The sequence below is a fragment of the Salmo salar genome, chromosome ssa21, assembly GCF_905237065.1.
Source record: "Salmo salar chromosome ssa21, Ssal_v3.1, whole genome shotgun sequence".
NCBI lineage: Eukaryota > Metazoa > Chordata > Actinopteri > Salmoniformes > Salmonidae > Salmo > Salmo salar.
The window spans coordinates 46,501,093-46,524,770 of NC_059462.1; the positions used below are offsets into that span (position 1 = coordinate 46,501,093).

The following is a 23,678-nucleotide window of genomic DNA, read 5'->3' on the forward strand; positions in this document are numbered from 1 at the left end:
CTGCCTACACTGCCAGCTGGTCACTGGCATGGTATGACTGCAGTTACCACAGACCAGACCAGAGATGCTCCTCATGCCTAGTGCTCTCTCTCGCTCGCTCTCTCTCTCTCTCTCTCTGTGTGTCTCTCTGTCTCTGTGTCTCTCTCTCTGTGTCTCTCTGTCTCTCTTTATCTCTCTGTCTTTCTCTCTCTCTCGTCACTCACAATGAGACGTAAAACAGCTACCAAAGTACTCTGGTGCAGTACTTAATTGCAATGTAGGTTTTGCTTAGCTTTTCATGAAGGATAACAAAAGGGCTAATAGTAATCTATACCAACAGCACCTTATGTTATTGTAGAAGCCTAATACATCTGACAGGAGGAGTAAGGCACTATCAGATGGAAATACATTTATTAATGCTCCTAATCAGCTTCAGATAAATTCATTTCACACTGATTACATGTATTCATCCAAATGTGCATATATTTAGCCCAGGTAATTTATTTTCCACTCTAGTGTCTCACCAATAAACACACAAACACACCCCGTGAGTGTGATCAACAAAGCTCCCCATAACAGTTATTGGCTGATGTAAAAAGGGCTTTATAAATACATTTGTTCGATTGATTGCAATTGATGACGGCAGGGAAGAAGTGGAGTCTGAACAGAGGCCCAGCAGGAGAGAGGACAGTTGCTCAGGGTTCCCCTGTCAGTTAAAAGAACCTTGGTTAATCCATGGAGTGACAGGACTCCCTAGGCAGGTGGTGAGGACTTGAAGGGCTGGAACAGGCAGCAGGACCAACCTGGCACAGACCATCACCACAACCTGCAACACAAAGTTAGACACGCATTGCTCCTGTGTCTGTGTGTGTGTGTGTGTGTGTGTGTGTGTGTGTGTGTGTGTGTGTGTGTGTGTGTGTGTGTGTGTGTGTGTGTGTGTGTGTGTGTGTGTGTGTGTGTGTGTGTGTGTGTGTATAAAGAGAGAGTAGAAGGGATAGGTATCTTATTAGGCTACAAATAATTAGGCTACAAATAATATAAAAGGAGAGATAACAAACATATTTTCCAGGGTTTGTGAAAATAATGCTCTGTGTAGGATTTAACCCCAGCTCCAACATTCCAAAAAGGTTATGTTAAATTAAACAGCTCCTCAATATTTACGCGTCTCTGTGAGATTTAAACTTTGCACAAACAAGACTACCTAAATTGATAGCAGAGCATAGCCGAGAAGAGCGATGACTACTATGTGTGTTATTTTGTCTTGACTTGCCACTCTGACAGCAGGGCCATGTTTTGACATGCCAGTCAGATTAGGCAGAATTACCATTCCTTCTTCCTCCGCCTGAAAATGTAATGAGCAACCTGTTTTTCTGATTGTGAAACATGGTTTAAAACTCTCCTAATGTTCTAATGGCCCCTTCTGGTGCCATCTGCACCACAAAGGTGAAAATCACATTTAGCCTCAGTACAAGAACAAGTAGCAAGTCACAATCTAGATATATACAGTACCAGTCAGAAGTTTGGACACACCTACGCATTCAAGGGTTTTTCTTTATTTTTACTATTTTCTACATTGTAGAATGATAGTGAAGACATCAAAACTATGAAATAACACATACAGAATCATGTAGGAAGCTTTTTGTTTTTAAACAAATCAAAATATATTTATATATTAGATTCTTCAAAGTAGCCACCCTTTTCCTTGATGACATCTTTTCACACTCTTTGCATTCTCTCAACCAGCTTCATGAATAATGCTTTTCCAACAGTCTTGAAGGAGTTCCCACATATGCTGAGCACTTGTTGGCTGCTTTTCCTTCACTCTGCGGTCCAACTCATCCCAAACCATCTCAATTGGGTTGAGGTTGGGTGATTGTGGAGGCCAGGTCATCTGAAGTAGCACTCCATCACTCTCATTCTTGGTCAGATAGCACTTACACAGCCTGGAGGTGTGTTTTGTGTCATTGTCCTGTTGAAAAACAAATAATAGTCCAACTAAGCGCAAACCACATGGGATGGCGTATCGCTGCAGAATGCGATGGTAGCCATGCTGGGTCAGTGTGCCTTGAATTCTAAATAAATCACAGACAGTGTCACCAGCAAAGCACCCCCACACAATCACACCTCCTCCTCCTTGCTTCACGGTGGGAACCACATCTGCGGAGATCATCCGTTCACCTACTCTGCATCTCATAAAGACACCGCGGTTGAAACCAACAATCTCAAATTTGGACTCAACAGACCAAAGGACAGATGTCCACTGGTCTAATGTCCATTGCTCATGTTTCTTGGCCCAAGCAAGTCTCTTCTCCTTATTGGTGTCCTTTAGTAGTAGTTTCTTTGCAGCAGTTTGACCATGAAGGTATGATTCACACAGTCTCCTCTGAACAGTTGATGTAGAGATGTGTCTGTTACTTGAACTCTGTGAAGCATTTATTTTGGCTGCAATCTGAGATGCAGTTAACTCTAATGAACTTATCCTCTGCAGCAGAGGTAACTCTGGGTCTTCCTTTCCTGTGGCTGTCCTCATGAGAGCCAGTTTCATCATAGCTATAATGAATACTCAGGGAGAAAAAGGTGTAGATTCACGCGCAGAGCGCGGCAGGTGTTTATTTCACCTTCACAGAAGGCAGGAATTGTGGTCACAGGCAGGCAATGGTCATACACAGGTAGGCAAACAGGCAGGTGAATCAAAACTAGGACTGAAGGCTATAACTGGTTCTCACAAACGAGCTAGGAAAAGGCTTAGTAGATTCAAAACGAACAATAACTCACAAAGGCACAAACAGAATGAACTGAACTAAATAAGGAGCTGATGAGACCAAGTGAGTAACTAAAACAGGTGAAAACATTGAACAAAAATGAAAGACAGGGCTACGTTCAAGAACACAACGAAACAGAACACAAGGTTGACTAAGAAAATAAATACAGAACCTTACAATAGCGCTTTATGTTTTTTGTGACTTTACTTGAAGAAACGTTCAAAGTTCTTGTTCTTGCCATAATAGGGACTTGGTCTTTTACCAAGTAGTGCTATCTTCTGTATACCACCCCTACCTTGTCACAACACAACTGATTGGCTCAAACGCATTAAGGACAGAAATCCCACAAATTAACTTTTAACAAGGCAAACCTTTTAATTGAAATGCATTCCAGGTGACTACCTCATGAAGCTGGTTGAGAGAATGCCAAGAGTGTGGAAAGCTTTCATCAATGCTAGTTTGAAGAATATAGTGGCAGTGGCTAGTTTGAAGAATATATTTTTGATTTGTTTAACACTTTCAGTTACGACATGATTCCATTTGTGTTATTTCATCTTTTTGATGTCTTCACTACTATTCTACAATGTAGGACAGAGTAAACATAAAGAAAAACCCTGGATTGAGTAGGTGTGTCCAAACTTTTGACTGGTACTGTATATATACGGTATATATAGTGAGAGATAGATTCATAGATATAGAGAGAGAGAGATCTGGGCTCAATTTTATATATAGATGCACTCAAAACAAGGATAATTTGTCCTATTGGGTTTGTTTTTCCGCTGAAATCAATGCAAAATATGGAGCACCTCATCGTCGTACTGAAAATAGCATTAGCGTGAAATCGATGGCTAACCTGCAGCCAAGAGCAAAATCCATTTAGTTAAGTGAATTCAGGTCAACATCACAGAGCAAATGAAAAGCCTAAATTGATCGTGGCAGTTATTTTGACAGTTTATTACAGAACAAAGGAATTGTTTAAAGACCCAACGGTGTAAAGTGTATGTGCAGAATGGCTGCCTTTCATAGGGCATTAGTTTCAGTCCAGGTTTGTAACCGGTAGCGTTGTTTGTTCTGAGAAAAGCCTGTGATGTGTTTGTGTGTGTTTGTGGTTCTGTAACAGTTCTATACAACTAGAGATGGACCGGCCAGATAGAATCACACAGGAGGCAGCTGACTACTGCACAACTGCTCCTACATTTGCATATTAATTGACCCGTATTCACTCTAAACAGGAATAAATATCTATCTACAGTAGTTCATGACTCTACAGAATGATCAAACTAAATCCTCCCTCTGTACTCATAGCCTCTCATTTTCTCTTTCATCTGCTCATGTGGGTTGATCATCAGTCACTCCTTTGTATTTTTCTTGTAATCCTTTCCGTGTGAGGACATCACCCTTCTGTCTGATTTGGCCTTTGTTTCTAAAGGCTTTGGCTTTCCTTCAGCCACCATGTGAAGGAACCATTTTGAGAGTTTTCTATCTTTAACTTCCTCCAGTCTTGTGAATAGGCTATCCAAAGGAAGACTATTTGGCTTTTTGTGTGTACGCTATGCATGTCTAAAACTGTTTGTGTGAGTGTGTGTGAGGGGGCCGGTATGGATCCGGCAGGGATCCGGTAGGGAGCTGGTAGGGGGCCGGTAGGGGCCTTGAACATTTATCTAGAGGATTGACATGTGCTCAGGCAGGCCACAGATGGTGGCTGTGTAACGGGAGGGAGGAAACGAGGGCGGGAGAGAGGAAAGGAGGGAGAGAGGAAAGGAGGCAAGGAGATAGGAAAGGAAGGAGAGAGGAAAGGAGGGAAGGAGAGAGGAAAGGAGGGTAGGAGGGAGGAAAGGAGGGAGATAGGAAAGGAGGGAGATAGGGAGGGAGGGAGGGAGGGAGGGAGGGAGGGAGGGAGGGAGGGAGGGAGGGAGGGAGGGAGGGAGGGAGGAGGGAGGGAGTAGGAGGGAGGAGGAGGGAGGGAGGGGAGGGAGGAGGAGAGTAAGGGAGGGAGGGAGGGCCGTCTGGGCGCCGGAGTAAATCTTTCTCTTGCTCTCTCTTTCTTATTTCTCTCTCCTTTTCTCCAGCTCAGGACCCCCTAGATACATTCCAGCTCAGGACCCCCTAGATACATTCCAGCTCAGAACCCCCTAGATACATTCCAGCTCAGAACCCCCTAGATAAATTCCAGCTCAGAACCCCCTTGATAAATTCCAGCTCAGGACCCCCTAGATAAATTCCAGCTCAGGACCCCCTAGATACATTCCAGCTCAGGACCCCCTAGATACATTCCAGCTCAGGACCCCCTAGATACATTCCAGCTCAGGACCCCCTAGATACATTCCAGCTCAGGACCCCCTAGATACATTCCAGCTCAGGACCCCCTAGATACATTCCAGCTCAGGACCCCCTAGATAAATGGGAGTTTAACTTAATTAGAGGCAGGCTACTGTTTCTGCCTCACAGCAGGGACTGGCACAGTGGAACCACCCCCTTCCTCCTGGCTGTTACACCCCTGACGTTCACACACACACACACACACACACACACACACACACACACACACACACACACACACACACACACACACACACACACACACACACACACACACACACACACACACACACACACACATCTTGTAAAGCCTCCTGCCTACTCTGCCAGCTGATAAACAATGCAACAGCTACTGTATGGGAAACATCTACATTTCACTTCCCTGAGAGTAGTTACGGTATTATGGCAAATCATTCATACTGTAGGCTATTTCCATGTAACATTCTCAGGAAATAATATTCTACCTTTATTTCCCACCTCCCTGTGTGTGGAAAATCCCTACCTGTCTGTCTGTGATTATCATTAGATGGATTTTGGACCACTTCCAGCCTGCAGTAGCTAAGGCAGCCACCTCATTTCCACAGTGTTCAGACCACGCTTCCTGACCTACTCACTCCCCTGCCCCTCCCCCTCCCCTGCCCCCCCCCCCCTCCCTCACCTGCCCCTCCACCTTCCCCTCCAACTTCCCCTCCACCTTCCCCTCCCCTTTCCCCTCCAGTTGTTCGCTCAGGTGATCTGCACCGCTCACAGGCAGAGGGAGAGAGAGAAAAGAGAGAGAGGTAGAACAGAGAGAGCAGTTTTCCTCCGGTAGCTTCCACCTCATCTCTCATTACCCAGGCAGTGGTAGCGGCAGACAGGAGAGACAGGAGAGTGTGCGGATCACCTGGAGCCAGCAGTAGACCTGAAACATGTCTATTTATTTTTATGATCATATCAAACACATATCAAATATGGCTTTTTTCATGGAAGAGCCGCACAGAGAAAGGAAGAGAGATAGAGAGAAAGAGACTGTATGGAGTAGATACTAGCGCCTCCTGGCATATGCAAGGGCTCTGTCTGATGTGTCTGTTGAACTGTGGGGCTGTTTAAAATGGACGACGAGGAAGGAAGCCTCCCTCAGGAGAGGAGAGGGCAGGTGTGGTCTCTGCAGAGCCTGAGGACGCGCTGTGGGACAGGCGATGATGTGGACAGGGTTGTCTTTTACGGAATTAATGATATGTGACAGGTATGGTATGCACCTGTTAGTTAGCGCATTTACATGCTCCTCAAAGGCAGTTAGCTCATATTGAAACAAACAGTTGTAGCTAATGGTCTTGATACTGGGATGTCTGTTTCATAGGATTTAGTGGATTTGTACTATATTCAAATTATGATGGGGTTTATTTAAGTATTTTAAACTGGGTGGTTAGAGCCCTGAATACTGATTGGCTGACAGCCATTGTAAATCAGACCGTATACCACGGGTATGACAAAACATTTATTTTTACTGCTCTAATTACTTTGATAACCAGTTTATAATAGCAATAAGGCACCTCAGGGGTTTGTGGTGTATGGCCAATATACCACGGCTAAGGGCTGTGTCCAGTCACTCCGCGATGCGTCGCGCATAAGAACAGCCCTTAGCTGTGGTATATTGGCCATATACCACACCCCCTCATGCATCATTGTTTAAATAAGACACAAGAGGCTGTGCTGTATCATGAATACAGTCACAGGTAAATGGCGTTGTTCAGCCTGACATGGTATTTAAAAATAACAACGAATGATATATTTTCATTAAAACGTTAATTTGACAAGTCAATTCATACAATTGAATTATTCCACCAGAAGAGATAGTCCGGACAAAAAAAATCAGGTTATTAGTTATTTTTGGTCATGTTGCTACAGACGCGAGCCAGTCATTAATTATTGCTGCATAGTTGCTATGCAAAAGGTCTGGTCGTCCATTCTAAACAAATTGGTTGCTATGCAGGCTGGATAGCTAACGTTCGTGTCACTTACTAGCTAGCTCGCCAACTTCAGCTAACTCAGTCACGTCAAACAATGAACCTAGCTGCATTTTTGTTTGTTAGAGCTTTCATTCAATTGGGATGTTTACCTGGATATGTCCATGATAATGACGTTGATGCGTGATTTCGACTTTCTCAAAAAAAGTTGTCTCGTCTGGGCACCGTTCACTCTATGTGTGGTACTACAGAGATCACAATTCTAAAGTGAAACATTGTTTCTGAGTTCAGACACGCAGAACAGCGAGGCTTACCAAACTAAATACTAGGTTTATATTAACACCCGCTGTACCAAACTAAATACTAGGTTTATATTAACCCCTGCTGTACCAAACTAAATGCTAGGTTTATATTAACCCCCTGCTGTACCAAACTAAATGCTAGGTTTATATTAACCCCCTGCTGTACCAAACTAAATACTAGGTTTATATTAACACCCGCTGTACCAAACTAAATACTAGGTTTATATTAACCCCTGCTGTACCAAACTAAATGCTAGGTTTATATTAACCCCTGCTGTACCAAACTAAATGCTAGGTTTATATTAACACCCGCTGTACCAAACTAAATACTAGGTTTATATTAACCCCCTGCTGTACCAAACTAAATACTAGGTTTATATTAACCCCTGCTGAACCAAACTAAATGCTAGGTTTATATTAACCCCTGCTGTACCAAACTAAATGTTAGGTTTATATTAACCCCCTGCTGTACCAAACTAAATGCTAGGTTTATATTAACACCCGCTGTACCAAACTAAATGCTAGGTTTATATTAACCCCCTACTGTACCAAACTAAATGCTAGGTTTATATTAACCCCCTGCTGTACCAAACTAAATGCTAGGTTTATATTAACCCCCTGCTGTACCAAACTAAATGCTAGGTTTATATTAACCCCTGCTGTACCAAACTAAATGCTAGGTTTATATTAACCCCCTGCTGTACCAAACTAAATGCTAGGTTTACATTAACCCCTGCTGTACCAAACTAAATGCTAGGTTTATATTAACCCCCTGCTGTACCAAACTAAATGCTAGGTTTATATTAACCCCCTGCTGTACCAAACTAAATGCTAGGTTTATATTAACCCCCTGCTGTACCAAACTAAATACTAGGTTTATATTAACCCCTGCTGTACCAAACTAAATGTTAGGTTTATATTAACCCCCTGCTGTACCAAACTAAATGCTAGGTTTATATTAACACCCGCTGTACCAAACTAAATGCTAGGTTTATATTAGCCCCTGCTGTACCAAACTAAATGCTAGGTTTATATTAACCCCCTACTGTACCAAACTAAATGCTAGGTTTATATTAACCCCTGCTGTACCAAACTAAATACTAGGTTTATATTAACCCCCTGCTGTACCAAACTAAATGCTAGGTTTATATTAACCCCCTGCTGTACCAAACTAAATGCTAGGTTTATATTAACACCCGCTGTACCAAACTAAATGCTAGGTTTATATTAACCCTTGCTGTACCAAACTAAATGCTAGGTTTATATTAACCCCCTACTGTACCAAACTAAATGCTAGGTTTATATTAACCCCCTGCTGTACCAAACTAAATGCTAGGTTTATATTAACACCCGCTGTACCAAACTAAATGCTAGGTTTATATTAACCCCCTGCTGTACCAAACTAAACGCTAGGTTTATATTAACCCCCTGCTGTACCAAACTAAACGCTAGGTTTATATTAACCCCCTGCTGTACCAAACTAAATGCTAGGTTTATATTAACCCCCGCTGTACCAAACTAAATGCTAGGCTTATATTAACACACGCTGTACCAAACTAAATGCTAGGCTTATATTAACACCCTGCTGTACCAAACTAAATGCTAGGCTTATATTAACACACGCTGTACCAAACTAAATGCTAGGCTTATATTAACCCCTGCTGTACCAAACTAAATGCTAGGCTTATATTAACACACGCTGTACCAAACTAAATGCTAGGCTTATATTAACCCCTGCTGTACCAAACTAAATGCTAGGCTGGAAGCAAGGGGAAATAATGTTTGACTTGAGATAAATACAAGAGATGATTCGGACAGCAACATGAACATGATATTCTGATGGAGACTCAGTGATCATTTTCAGATGTAACTGTTAGCAGGTGTAGGTATGTCTAGGACTGTCAAAAAAATCACTTAAAAAAATGTAGGCTACCTGTGCATCATCATCCACGCTGAAATAACTCCAGCATCCAAACAGTGCACTGCGTGTGCTCTTGCGACATTTGATTAATGGAAATGGACATCTGTTTACAAAACACCAGACGCAATCACGTTAGGTGATTGCGTCTTGCTGACAAATTGACCGTCTTTGTAGTCGGGCCACATGAAATGAGGCCGGAAGTGTCACAGTAAAAAGCGTCATGGTCAGTCACCCTAACACAGTTAATTTACTAGCCTAGGCTACAGTGTGTATTACCATGAGCTTCAAATAAGCCTACCTGTAGCCAGTGATCTAGCCTAGTGTGTTAAATAAAGGGGCTAAACTCTGATTGCGGGTCGTGGTGAAATATTTTTACGCTCCCTATACTTTCAATGCAAATTTCTGAAAAAGGTGGGTAAATCCTCCACTAGGCTTGCACCACTGCTGGTAGCCTACTATCTCAGCCGAGGAAATATTACACTATATTAACACACACAGGTTTCAGAAAAAACTGCTTATCTCGCACAACAAAACAACTGGGAACTCGAAAATCTAGCTGGATGGACTGGATGCGCGTTGATGTCTAGTTGTCTAGTGATATTGTCGACCATCATCAGCTGATCCAGGAAAGAAAACACATTTTGATAGAAAATAATAAAGTTAAATAGATGGTTGACTTCTTGTGGCCACGGAGAACACCAATTCCCACACACACCTGAAAAACAAAGAAATGAGCGTTCTAAACAGCTGACTGACAAAAGCAAACAATGATAAAATAACGGATAAATCTAATGAATTGGATTCAACTAATAGGCTATTTTGGAAAATCTATGCTTTTAAGGGTGCTCAGCTGAGGCTGAAATTCAGCACTACTGAGTGGACAGCGCCTCTATAGAATTTGCACCATTCATGGACAGGGAGACGGTTTGTGCAGCCATGTATAAATAAATGGTTTAAACCATTATAGAGAGGTGGGGGTGCTTTTATTTTCATATTTACCACTGCCTTTTAAAGAAATAGGTGAATGGTTAAATTAAGATTATTTAGAGACCCCCAAAAGTTTGACTTGGAGCTAATGTCTCATTCAGGGGAGCTGAGCAAGAGAGGGAGAGTGAGAGAGGGAGAGTCGAGAGAGAGAGGGAGAGAGAGAGGCAGACAGAGAGAGGGAGAGAGATGGAGGGAAAAGAGAGGGAGAGAGGCAGACAGAGAGAGGCAGACAGAGAGAGGGAGGGAGAGAGAGGGAGAGAGAGAGAGAGAGGGAGAGAGAGAGAGAGAGGGAGAGAGAGGCAGAGAGAGAGAGGTAGAGAGAGGCAGAGAGAGAGGGGGAGAGAGAGAGGCAGAGAGAGAGAGGGAGAGAGCAGCAGAGAGAGAGAGGGAGAGAGCAGCAGAGGGAGCGAGAGAGAGGCAGTGAAAGAGGGAGAGAGAGCAGGAGACGCAGAGAGAGAGCGGTCTGATGAAAATAGCAAGCGTTGTTGCTGCTTTGTTTCGGGATCCTTGAATGAGCACAATGAATCGATCGATGGAGAGGTGACGGACGGAGACAATGGATCTCTGTGAGTTCAGCAGGTCGGAACGGCGGCGTTCCACACACAATGGAGGTGCGACAAGACGGAGCGAAGGGTGGCGCTCCATCAAAGATGTCACCGGAGACAAAGCACACTCACTCCCTGGCTCTCTCTGTGGCAGAGTTGTTGTAACTCGCTTTATCCTAACTCAAACCTGCAGAAAACGGTTTGCTAACTACCGTCAAGAGTAATGGCAACTTGTACGTATAGGTAGCATGTCTAAAGTAATTTGCAACCAGCACTATTGATTTAGACACACACAAACTGAGATCCCAGCCTGTATCAATCAATCAAATGTATTTATAAAGCCCTTTTCACAAAGTGCTATACAGACACCCAGCCTAAAACTCCAAACAGCTAGCAATGCAGATGTAGAAGCACGTGGCTAGGAAAAGTCCCTAGAAAGGCAGGAACCTAGGAAGAAACCTAGAGAGGAACCAGGCTCTGTAGTCTTTAGCCTGTAGCTTTAGTCCTGTAACATCTGCCACACTACTAGACCATGTGACCAGGGAGACAAACAGTTCAATGAATTGCTTTTGTTTGGGAGGTTACTGAATTTTCTTCATCCGCCTACCGCCCACCGCCACACACTGGCCAAGTATCTGAGCAACATAAGTAAAGTAACAAACAAACAGTTGTCTTCGTGTTTTTTCCTGCAAACATTTATCTTTGTCGGCCGATGAGTGATTCTAGGAATGGGAAGCATGCATCTTTCTCTCTCTTTTTCCAGGAAGAAATGAGTTGAATAATATCCTTTCCTAGAGGAACTGTGCCTACATATTTTCTGTGGCATAATAACACACTCAAGTCTAGATGGCAAAAACACAATTTCTTAAAGTGGATAGGATGCTAGCTGGTCTTTTCACTGGTCTTTCCCAAACTGCTCTTAGCTCAGAATAAAAAATAAAAAAAGGGTCAGATATTGAATTCAGCGAAAGGCAAATCCACTGCTGTTGCTGTAGTGGCGGGACTAAAGAGGGGAGGGTGTGTGAGGGTGGTTTAAGACGTTAAATGAAATCATGTTATATCCAACATATACCTAGACCACACAACGTGTTTTCACGTCTCACTTTTCAGCCTTTTCTTTCTCTCCATCTCTCTTTCTTTTCTTTTTTGATCGGCGAGGGCATTACCCTGTCTGAACTCCCCCTAAATCCTTGTGGTCACACCTCTTATTAAAGAGGGTTTTGTCCCACGCCCTACACCCCCCTCCGCTGCTCTTGGAATTCAGCCCGGGTCAGCAGATTTCAGCCCACCCCACCGTGCTTACTCTTTTTAATTTGCACCTGTTGTGCAGTTGTCCAGGAGGCAAGTGCCGAACCATACAGTCAAACAAAGATCATATTATGAACAGATATGCAATGCCTAATCTCCATGTACCCAAAGGGGAAAAGTGGAAAAAAACATATTTTTTTATTCTCTTCCATGGGAACGTGTGCGGGAATGGTATGCCGTTGGGATGTAAAGGTTTATGGTTTCCAAAAACTGTTGAGGGGAACCAAATAATATCCCCAAACAAGCAATTGACTTAAAAAACGCATAATTTTAAGCCACTTCCCATTCGCTGTCTGGAGTTGGCAGCGCCTTCCAGAGATAACGTGCATGAAAGCTTGGTGAAATATTGCTTTATTAGGCATACACAGAACTCAAAATGAACCTGAAAATTTTGCTCTATTTTCTATCCCCGAGGGCTCTCTTTCCTGCGCCTAGTTCCCATGATGTCATGGCTTTTACATTTTGTTATATTATTTGTTCCCACCTCCCTCTTTTTCTTTTGGGCCTATGTCTGCTTCTCTCATGCACCTTCATCAGAGTATTTTTCATCTACACCAGTGGACATATTTATAGGTTACCGTGAAGGCCCTTGAGTTCAGCCTGAATCAAAATTAACCACATTTTTCTCAAGGTTCAGGGATGTAATATTACAAGCTGTCCATTTGGTTCCTAGGTTGTGTGATCTGTATAAAAAGCTCCCCAAACTATTCAAAGCAGGAAAACGACTTTCTCCTTTCTACCATCAGAGCCGAGTTAGGCGGATGTTGTTTTAGAAACCTAACAGCGTCTCTTTGTTTGTGTCTTGCAGTGCTGACCTATGAGAATGTGGTGGAGATGAGCTCTGAGACAGACGAGGATGACAGGACGCTGCTCTCAGAGGAGAATGGCCTGACCAATGGGGAGGAGGGTGGTAGCCCTGCCGGAGCCAGCGTGCCTAACCTGGAGGCATCACCCAGGGTGGGCCACGCCCTGCTGTCCTACAGGGGTGGAGCAGAGGGGTCAGAGGGCAGGGACGGGCGGCAGAGCCACCACCACGCCTGCCGCCTGGGAGACAACCAACACAGACACCTCAATGGGACTGGTGAGTGATCTGATCAGGTCAACACCTGCACAATATAAATCAGTAGCCTATATCAATCCAATGCATTTATATAACCCTTTTTACATCAGCCTGTTTTACAAAGTGCTTTGACAGTAAATCAATCAACACACTTCACTTATGTATATCAATTACAGAACTCATAATAATACAGTATATTCACCTCTTCAGTTTCTGCTAAAATAGTTGGAGCCTGGGAAATGGCTTTGTGCTATACTCTGTCTATTTTTTCCATTTCCGGATCTCTGTGAGGTTGACAGGAGATTGTAGAGATTAACACAGTGCTCTATTCTAGTGAGACGTGTTGCTGCTGAAATACAGTCAGCACTTTAGGTGCTTCACAGGCTCACATCGCTAAACCACCTCCCTCCCGTACTCATCTCTCTATGACTGTTCACACCCTCTAGCACCTCTGACCTCTCACCTCTCACCGTTCTCCGTCCCCTCTTTGCTCTCCTTCTCTCTTTTGTCTTGGCTTTGTAAAAGCACTGTCTCAATAATGTTTCTCTCTCTGTTGTCTTGGCTCGGTAAAAGCATTGTCTCAGAGGAATAAAGTTAACTCCAAACAGTTCAATATACTCAAGATCTCGGCAGAGGAGAATGTCACAATATTTTAGTTCAATCTATGAAGCGCTGTGAAACAGCCAGCCTTTCATTCTCATTGACCCATAATTGTAACTCTTATAATTAGACTCAGTTTAGTGGGCTGTGACCAACGGAGCCTCTAACTCCCGCGTACAGGCAGAGCTACCAATGATAAGCAAGTAGCACATGTAAAACCTGTCAACCCACCCTCTCTCTCTCTCTCTCTTCCTCCCTCTCCATTCCCCCCTCCCCTTCCAACTCATCTGCATCAGTGACAGGACAACTGGTGTCGCCAGGGCCGCAAAGACAAATACTTTTAATTAGAAGCCAAACGGGATCGTTAAAGAGGGAGCCAGGCTTTTGCAGGACTCATTAACATCCCTAAATGAAATTCAGAGCTTTATGATGGCCATTTACATGCTTAATAGGCCCACCATTCTGTGGCCGCCTGACAGATACAGAGTGCAGAGAAAACTCATGCGAGACACCCATTTTTTTTTTTTTTTAAATGGACCTGCGTTGACTATCCGTCTCTGTTAATGACTTGGTGGCAAGCTGTGCTGCTGAATTGGGAAATATGAGGGACTGGGAAATAGTTTAAGAAAATTTGAACCCGGTCCAAAACGAAATGTAAATGAAAAGAGCCTTGATATGGGGAGCATATGTGTATAGAATCATTATTATCATGATCATTATAAGAAAGCTGTAAAAAGAAATCAATGTCAGATTAGCACATCTGCTACAGTCCATTATAGCTAATGCTAACCTAGCTATTTGCTGAGTGGTTTGATTTGAATTCAACTGGCATTTGACATTTATATGTAAACTGATGAAAGATGAGAGATAGACAACCCACATATTTGTTATATTCATATATTCGTTTCACTCAGGTAACAGATGTAAAAGACTTGGGTGTCACTTCAAGGTACTGAGTCACATTGAGAATGCACAAAGGATCGAATCAAGATTTACCACAAAAATAACAGAAATGCTAATTTACTGTACACGCCATCTTGCCTCTGCCTCTCTAGGAAAAAAGACTACTGAGTGAAAAACACAAAGAGCCTCCATTTTATATTTCAGATTTCATATACAGTGCAAGTAGTACTGTAAGTGTAGTGAAGGAGGGGCCTACTGAAAATAGAATGAAACTTGAGTACAGTGTCTAGATTCTACGACAGTGACACAGGGCGTGACTCACATGTCTTTGTCCTTACTCTGAGGCCTGGAACCCACAAAAAGCCCCATGTTGGCTGAATGAAACTCATTCTGTTAAGTCTGGCAGTGATTCTGAAGTTGAGGCGAAGGGAAGCAACAATGCTTTCCCCATCAGGAGAGGCATGCATTTTTGCAGTTGTTCTCTGAAACATGCAGCATCACCATTTTATCTGCATGGTGCAGGGGCGAAACATTGTAGGGAGAAGTGTGAGACCTCGCTTCTTGATTACAGTTCATCTTGGAATTATGAGAAAGAAAATAGTTTTCCTCCACAATATTTAGGAATTGAAGAAGGAAAGTCACCTGCTAATTCCCATACATTCTACCTTCAACCTTTGTTGAAGGTAGCTGCCAATCGACTATAAACATTGATCCTATGTTGACATGTTCTCAATAGGTTGTGTATAGTACCTTGTGACTCATTTGACTCATAGCAAGACTATTTTGGTATAAAAAAGCACAGCATTAGGTTCCTGTTTGACACATTGCTCATGAGGAAGGAAGTTTTGAAAAGTAACCTGCTGTAAATGAAAGAGGGGGGAGAAAATCTGACTGTTCTCGTTTTCTCCCCCCTGCCGCCCCCTCCCTCTCCTCTGCTGCAGCATGCAGGCAGGGGTGTTGTATATCCCTCCTTTGAAGAGGGAAAGCATATGATTCTTGTGACTCCTGTTGAGGAGTCACATGACTGGGGCCAGGAGGAACAAACACAATGGGCACAGTATATGTACACCCCTCGCCTGCCTGTCCCTCATTATCAGGAAAATACATTCATATTACAAGCCGTGGCTGAATGGAAAGAGGTACTTAACTGAATTGTCAGGGTAGCATGTGCATTCTAGTTGACTTTGCCTCGAGTGTTAAACCATGGTCATACTTCAGTTTATTGAGTGCTGTGTTAGCCACAGTTGATTGTCTGATTTTGAGCCCTTTTCTCCTCTCCTTCATAGATGAAAGGAAGGATGAATATGATCCCTTGGGGCCAGAGGGGTCTCTTCACTCTGTAGGAAGTGGTACAGGTGACTTCCACCCTCTTTATTTAACTTTTATTTAACTAGGGAAGTCAGTTAAGAATGCATTCTTATATACAATGACGGCCTACCCCAGCCAAACCCTAATGCCGCTTGGCAATTGTGTGCTGCCCTATGGGACTCCCAATCACGGCCGGTTGTGATACAACCTGGAATCGAACCAGGGTGTGTAGTGACGCCTCTGGCACTGAGATGCAGTGCCTTAGACCGCTGTGCCACTCAGGAGCCCCATACATATATTTATATATTTGCAAAAAAATCATGTATGCATTCACTACTGTAAGTTGCTCTGGATAAGAGCGTCTGCTAAATGACTAAAATGTAAATGTAATTGATGGAAGCTACAGTCTATCTGCAATATTAAAGCTGATCTACCCCCTAAAAAAAAAAATATATATATAACACACTAGGAAGAGACATGATTATAACCCCTTGCAGCAGGTGATATACCTAATAGGAAACACACACACAGACACACACACAGTCAAGGGCCATGAGAGATAATGTCCCTCCTCGTGCATCAAAGCGAGGGAAAGCAAAGCAAACATTTGCAAGTTTAGTGAGAGTGCAACACAAATCACATCTTGCTACAAAATTGAATTTTGACCTAAATCTCATTTGTTTGATTCATGTACTTTCAAATTGGTTTAAAATTGTAGTTTGTCCTGGCAGTGAATCACAATGTCTTTGCAGTTAAGCATTTTATCAACACAATCTTGCCTAAAGTAACTTCAAGGGATCCAAGCCTCTTGGGGACAGTTCAGTGTCCTTCGTTTTAAGGATATTTTCAACAACAAAAATATACACAGAATCTGTGTCACAGCTGCACACAACACACAAGCCAATAGCAAACAGTATTGATCCTAAGACAAATAAATGTAGCCACACTAACTGCCCTGATTTGTTAAATCAGCTGATGAATACATTGGACACCTGATGTACCATTATACCTACACTGACTGTTTAGCAGATATAGCCTCACATCTTCTTACTCATAATCAAATCTCTGCTTTAAATTATGTAGAGAGAGAATTCTAAGTGTAATCTGTAAACCAGAAAATCTAATTGCAACCTAAACCAATTACCCGTTACACTAGGAAATATTTCAGTTAAAATGTCTAAAAGCTTTAAAATGGGTTGTGAACATCACTTAATGATGAAATTATCTAGTATTTTTCTTTGTCGAGGCCATTACATGGCATCATTAACGGTAACTTAAATGTATACTTCCCTCTAAGTAGTGGCTTAATGCTTCCCTCCCTCAGTGTCCTTTATCACATTTAGAGACCAGTCTATTTCCCTGTGTGGCCAATATAATGTAGCTGTGCATCACATCTCAAAATGGGGGAAGGAAGATGGAGACCGACCAATATTCTCATTTGTCTTCCTCTCTCTTCTTCTCTACCTCCCCCTCTCCACCTCCTCCTCCTCCCCCTCTCCATCCTCCTCCTCATCTTATACAGTTAATGGTATGGATGGGGTGTCAGAGCTTGACGACTACTTCACTAAGTGTAGTAAACTGGAGGAGAGTGACGGCCTCTCGGCCAGCATCGCTGAATACCTCCAGCGTGGCGACACCGCCATCATTTACCCAGAAGCCCCAGAGGAAGTGACACGACTCGGAACTCCCGAAACCATTGGGCAAGACGAAAACGAAAACGGTGAGAATCCATAAAATCCATTTTACAGTAAATCTATGACTATTTGCAGTCTCATAAACTGCATTAAAGGCCTTCCACCTCTGTTTCTTTGTCCCCAATAGTGTTACTGACTGACTTTTATGGGCAGTCTGTGTTTAAGTGTAAGATGATGGTGACTCTACATAGAGTCTTTGTGAAGTAGAGATAGTCATCTTGCTTGTTGCACTTCCTCTGTTTACAACCTGGGCATGTTGCCCATCAGGGTCTACTGGCTGACCTTATGACAACTCCTCCTCCTCCTTTCCCCCGTACAGAACTGTCACTGACTCCAGATGCTTTCACCCAACTGTTGACCTGTCCTTACTGCGACCGGGGCTACAAGCGGCTGACATCACTCAAGGAGCACATCAAGTACCGCCATGAGAAGAACAAGGAGAGCATACCCTGCCCACTGTGCAGCGAGACCTTCTCACACCGAACACTGCTGGAGAGACATATGGCCATGCACAAGCCAGGGATCGATCAGGTAAGACAGACAGACAGACAGACGTGATGTTTTTCAGTTTTTCTTTTACTCTTTCTTTTCTTTCATCTCATCTCCTTCACACTGTTGTGTCGTTGTGTGGGTTCGACCAACGATCTGGGTGAAACACACAGTATCATTTTAGGCCACTGCCCTTCACTCATTTATTTTTCCTTTTAAGATTTGTGTTAATTATAATGGCTTTAATGGCTTCCTCATGGTGACTGGATGCTCTTTTCTTCTGCATGGAGAATCATATTCTCGAGTGAATTAGTATTCTCCTTTCCTCTTCCTGTCATCCTCTACTCCTCTCACATTAAACAAGTTACTTCTGACCCAGCACTGCTTCAGACCCCCGCACTGCTTCAGACCCCCGCACTGCTTCAGACCCCCACACTGCTTCAGACCCCCACACTGCTTCAGACCCCCACACTGCTTCAGACCCCCACACTGCTTGTTCACAGCTGCATTGTGTTGCGCTCCCCCAAGCGTCTTCCTTTAGTGAGGCCTGCGTGGGATGTGCTAGCATATTGCCTTCCTCAGGCCATCTGACTTTTTACATCAGCTGTTGCTAGAAATGGACCAGATTTGATTAGAAATGAGCACTCATACATAGTAGCAGAGATTTGGACCATTTCCTATGGTTCAATACGCAGTGCTTTCACTGAGAATACCATTTATTAAGTACCAGTTTTATAGATAGTGCTGCTACTGTTTATCTGTCACTTTATTCCTAGTTATTTGTACATGTCTACCTCAATTACCTCGTACCCCCGCACGTCGACTTGGTACTGGTACCCCGTGTATATAGCCTAGTTATCGTTACTATCAGGACACAATGCGAGACCCAAATGCAGACACGAGGCAGATGGTAGAGCTACGATATTTATTATAACAAAGAGAGTAGGCAAAGGCAGGTCGGGGACAGGCGAGAGTTCATAAACCAGGTCAGAGTCCAAACAGTACCAGGCGATAGGCAGTCTCGAGGTCAGGCCAGGCAGGGGTCAGAAACCAGATCAAAACAGTACAAGGGGATAGGCAGGCTGGTAGTCAGAACAGGTAGAGTGGTCAGGCAGGTGGGTTCGGAGTCAGGACAGGCACGGGTTGAAACCAGGAGGACTAGAACCAAATAGAGACTGTGAAAGATAGGCGCAAGGAAAACCACTGGTTGACTTGTCAAACAAGACAAACTGGCACAGAGACAGGAAACACAGGGATATATATACACCAGGGATAATAAGCAACACCTGGAGGGGGGTGGAGACAATTACAAGGACAGGTGAACCAGATCAGGGTGTGACAGTTACTGATTGTGTATTTAAATATTACTTTTTTAAATACGTGTTTCAGTCTTCTATATCTCTAATGTCTTTCTCTCTGCTTTGTTTGGGCCTGCCAGTAAGCTTTTCATTGTTAGTCTACACCTGTTGTTTACCAATTCGTGTGACGGATAAAATTGTATTTAATTCTGTATTTTGATTTTAACCAGGGAATCAGTACAAGTACAACCATTTACAACCAGCAATTTGTAAACATAAAGACCAAAAACCAAAAGTATAGGCCTACAACTGTCTCTTATGACGTACCATGCAAGTAAGCAGTGGAATCATTACAATTGTCCAATTATAGTGGTGATAATAGTCAGATTTCCTAAAATAAGCACCCTCCTTCCTCCCGGAGTCCCCCTCCACCTCCACCCCCTCACCTGAACCCCCTCCCCCTTTCCCCCTTCAGACTGGCTTAAATAAGAGCAGATGGTATTTTCCCCAGTGATCTGGAGTATCATAATCCTCAAATGACTTTAAGTGTTTGTTTAGTTCTGTACTTCCTTTCCAGTTAAAAGAGTTAAAGAAAGGATCTTATGGAAGGTCATTATGACTAGGCTACCTTAGTGCACCAGTCTGTGGAGGGATTTCCATTTGAGTGCTCCTGAGTGCTATTGGTGCAAACATGTGAATTGTGCTACTCTGCTTATCCCCTGTGTGCCTAGAGCAATGGAATTTATTTTTAGCATGGGGTAATTGTTCACACATTTGGTTATGAAGGCAAGTTCTACCACATCAGTCATTGGCCCCATTTTTCAGATCGCTAGCATTTTCACAATGTAGTCCCCTTCAAGCCACATTCAGTAGTCTAACCCTAATCACATGCTCTAACCTGAAATGTCACCTGCTGCCATACATACACACATACACAATCACACAAACACAATAACACACACGATATATAGATTCCTCAGCAAACACTAGTGAAAAGGGATTTTTTGAAATTGAAATTGTACCATGAAAACCTCCCACATCTTTCTCATAAAGGTCTTTGTGGGGCTTTATCTCTCTACATGCTGTTTTTATTTGTTATCTGCACTCATTTGAATTTCAGGAAATGCACCTACACTAAACAGTTACCTTTGAACAGAACACAAAAACTCAAACCACACACTATTCTCAAAATCGATTCATGAGTTCCTTGCACGCTTCATCATTTTTATTAAACCATTTCAGATGTAAAACCCCAAAAAATACTTATGTAGTTAGATGTAGTTAACGTTTGTGACGGAGGGTTATTGTGTTGCAAAGTAGCCTGACGTTGAAGCTAAGAAAAATTCATTACATTCCTTCTCAAGGCCAGCTACCTTGAAATCTCGCCCAGTGCCTGGTTCATTTGTGACTCCCACACTTACACAACACGTTTAGGTGGCACTGATGTGAAAACTCTCTTTTCTATCTCCTCCACAGCCCCAGCTGCTGAGTGAAGGGGCCGGCAACCGCAAGTTCAAATGCACCGAGTGTGGAAAAGCCTTCAAATACAAGCATCACTTGAAGGAGCATCTTCGCATTCACAGCGGTAGGTACAAAGATGAGTCAAGCTGGCGTCAGCCCACCATTTTAAAATGTATTCATGTGACTGTGGCTAGATGACAGAGAGGGCTCATGCCATAAGAGTAAAATTGATAATGTTCCTTTTTGGCCTCTGTCAGCAAATTAGTCATTCTGTTTTATAATAGCTCACTGTTTCAGACCAGTTTCATAACTGACTAATTCCGCCATATGGATGAGGCCATAGCTCAAGAAGACGTTGAATAGACTTGTAATAGAAATAGAAATTCTAATTTTCACACTGAAAGAAATCTTCAGCTATTTCACTACCAGCCAATTGCAAGCATTCAAAATGGAGTAACTTGAAATTCATGTACCTGTTTATCGTTTACAGGCGAGAAACCATACGAGTGCTCCAACTGCAAGAAGCGCTTCTCCCACTCCGGCTCCTACAGTTCCCACATCAGCAGCAAGAAGTGTGTCGGTCTGTTCTCCGTCAATGGACGAGTAAGTAATGGAGGCAACGCCAAGGCTGGCTCCTCTCCTAACTCCACCGCCTCCTCCCCGGGAAGCCCCGCCCTGGCTCTGCTCCGCCACAAGCTGGAGAACGGCCGCCCCATGGGGCTCCAAGACCAGCAGGGCCACCTGGACATCAAGGCAGAGCCAATGGACTTAAACGACTACCGGCTACTGATGGCCTCCCAGTATGGCGTCGGAGGACCAGGGGGCTACATGAATGGAGCCGGCCGAGGAGGCAGCCCCCTGGGGGTCCACAGCACATCCCAGAGCCCCCTGCAGCACCTGGGTGGAATGGGGTTGGACCTGCCCCTGCTGGGATACGGGTCCCTGGGGAACAACCTGAGCGAGGTGCAGAAGGTCCTCCAGATTGTGGACAACACGGTGTGTCGGCAGAAGATGGATGGGAACCCGGAGGAGATCTCCAAGCTCAGGGCCTATATGAAGGAGCTGGGGGCTCAGATGGAGGAGCAGAAGCTGGCCTTGTCCTCTTCGCGTGCCAGCTTCCAGGCGGTGGGCCACAGCAGCCCCACCAAGAGCATTATCGACTACACCCTGGAGAAGGTGAACGAGGCCAAGAGCCTGATCGATGACTCCAAGAGGCAGATCAACATGGACATAAAGAAGGAGAGGCTCAACCACTCGACGGATCATGAGGACAAGTCGCACCACGCGAGCCACCAGGTTCCATTCCTGCCGTTCTCCTGCCAGTTCTGCAAGGAGACCTTCCCAGGGCCCATCCCACTGCACCAGCATGAGCGCTACCTGTGTAAGAAGAACGAGGAGATCAACCACCTCCAGCCCAGCGAGGACGTGTCTCTCAGCCACAGGGGAGTGTTCCCCTCAGACCAGCAGGCCGCCCTGCTGTCCTCTCTTTCAGAGAGGGGCGCCACCAGCCCCGCCAACCCCTTCAAGGACCACATGTCAGTGCTCAAGGCCTACTTCGCCATGAACACAGAACCCAACTCAGAGGAGTTGCTGAAGATCTCCATCGCAGTCGGCCTTCCGCAGGAGTTCGTCAAGGAGTGGTTCTCCCAGTGGAAGAATCAGCAGCAACAACAACAACACAATAAGGGCAATGCCAACCCCAGGAAGCAGTCACCGCCGCCAGAGCGGAGCAGTGCAGAGGAGCGCAGGCACCACAGGCTAACCAGGTCACCAATGTCCACGGCGCAACACAGGGACCGCATCATGGCACTCACTGATTTACACGGTGGCAACACCAACGGTGACCGTGACGCTCTCCACAGACACTCAGAGGTCAACCAGTTTACAGCAAACATGCAGACGGGTGACAAACCACTAGACCCCTTGAACCAGCTTAGAAGCAGAACTCCATCCCCTCTAAATCTCTCCTCCACTTCTTCTAAAAACTCCCAGAGCAGCTCGTACACTCCAAACAGCCTGGCCTCTGAAGGGGACGGCCATGGGGGGGACGCACCATTGGACCTTTCTCTGCCAAAACACATGATGAGCAAGAGCATCTCACTGGGAGAAAAGAGGTCCAAACCAAACGGCTACATCTCAGACTGCAACGGTGACCACCACCATTCCAGCCGGGAGCAGGGTACTGAGCCCATGGACTTGGCCCACATCAAGAAGGAGTTCCTGGGCTCAGAGAGAGACAACAGAGGCAACCGCGGACACCAGACGGAGAAGAGTGCTAGCCCCATCTTTGGCATAAACCCCTTTGGTGGTGGTCACATGTACACATCTCTGCCCCCACATGGAGCATTCCCCCAACTAGCTTCATGCAGGCCCAGGCCAGCATCCCAGGCCTGAGGCCATACCCAGGGCTGGATCCAATGAGCTTCCTACCCCACATGGCCTACACTTATGCAACTGGGGCGGCTACATTCGCTGAAATGCAACAGAGGTCGAGGAAGTACCAACGGAAACCAGGTTTCCAGGTAAGCAAGCCCTTTTGTGGTTTTAGGTCCATTCACTAAGTCCATTTTTAGTAAGAGGTTAACAATAAACATTTTGCCCTTTTAAATTAGTAACTAATGGATAAAGTTACACTCAACACAAAACAAATTACATGTTTTAGATTAGTAAAAAAAAAAATATTAAAGTTGTTTTTGTCAAATAATTTCCTGTAATTAGATGAGTTTGCACTGTGGCTGTCTGTTTTGTATATACGTCCACTCCACACATCAAATCCACAAAACAGACTTAAAAAGC

General features: G+C 44.2%; 1 protein-coding gene across 1 annotated transcript in view; it reads left to right on the forward strand.

The window, feature by feature from the left end:
- Positions 1 to 23,678, forward strand: part of LOC106582417 (zinc finger E-box-binding homeobox 2-like) — an 82,591-nt gene that overhangs the window by 54,639 nt on the left and 4,274 nt on the right. Inside the window, 7 exon segments of the mRNA XM_014165518.2 lie at positions 12,878 to 13,150; positions 15,919 to 15,987; positions 17,463 to 17,660; positions 17,954 to 18,165; positions 20,898 to 21,006; positions 21,373 to 23,226; positions 23,229 to 23,404. Of these exon segments, the coding sequence (XP_014020993.2) occupies positions 12,878 to 13,150; positions 15,919 to 15,987; positions 17,463 to 17,660; positions 17,954 to 18,165; positions 20,898 to 21,006; positions 21,373 to 23,226; positions 23,229 to 23,404 (2,891 nt within the window).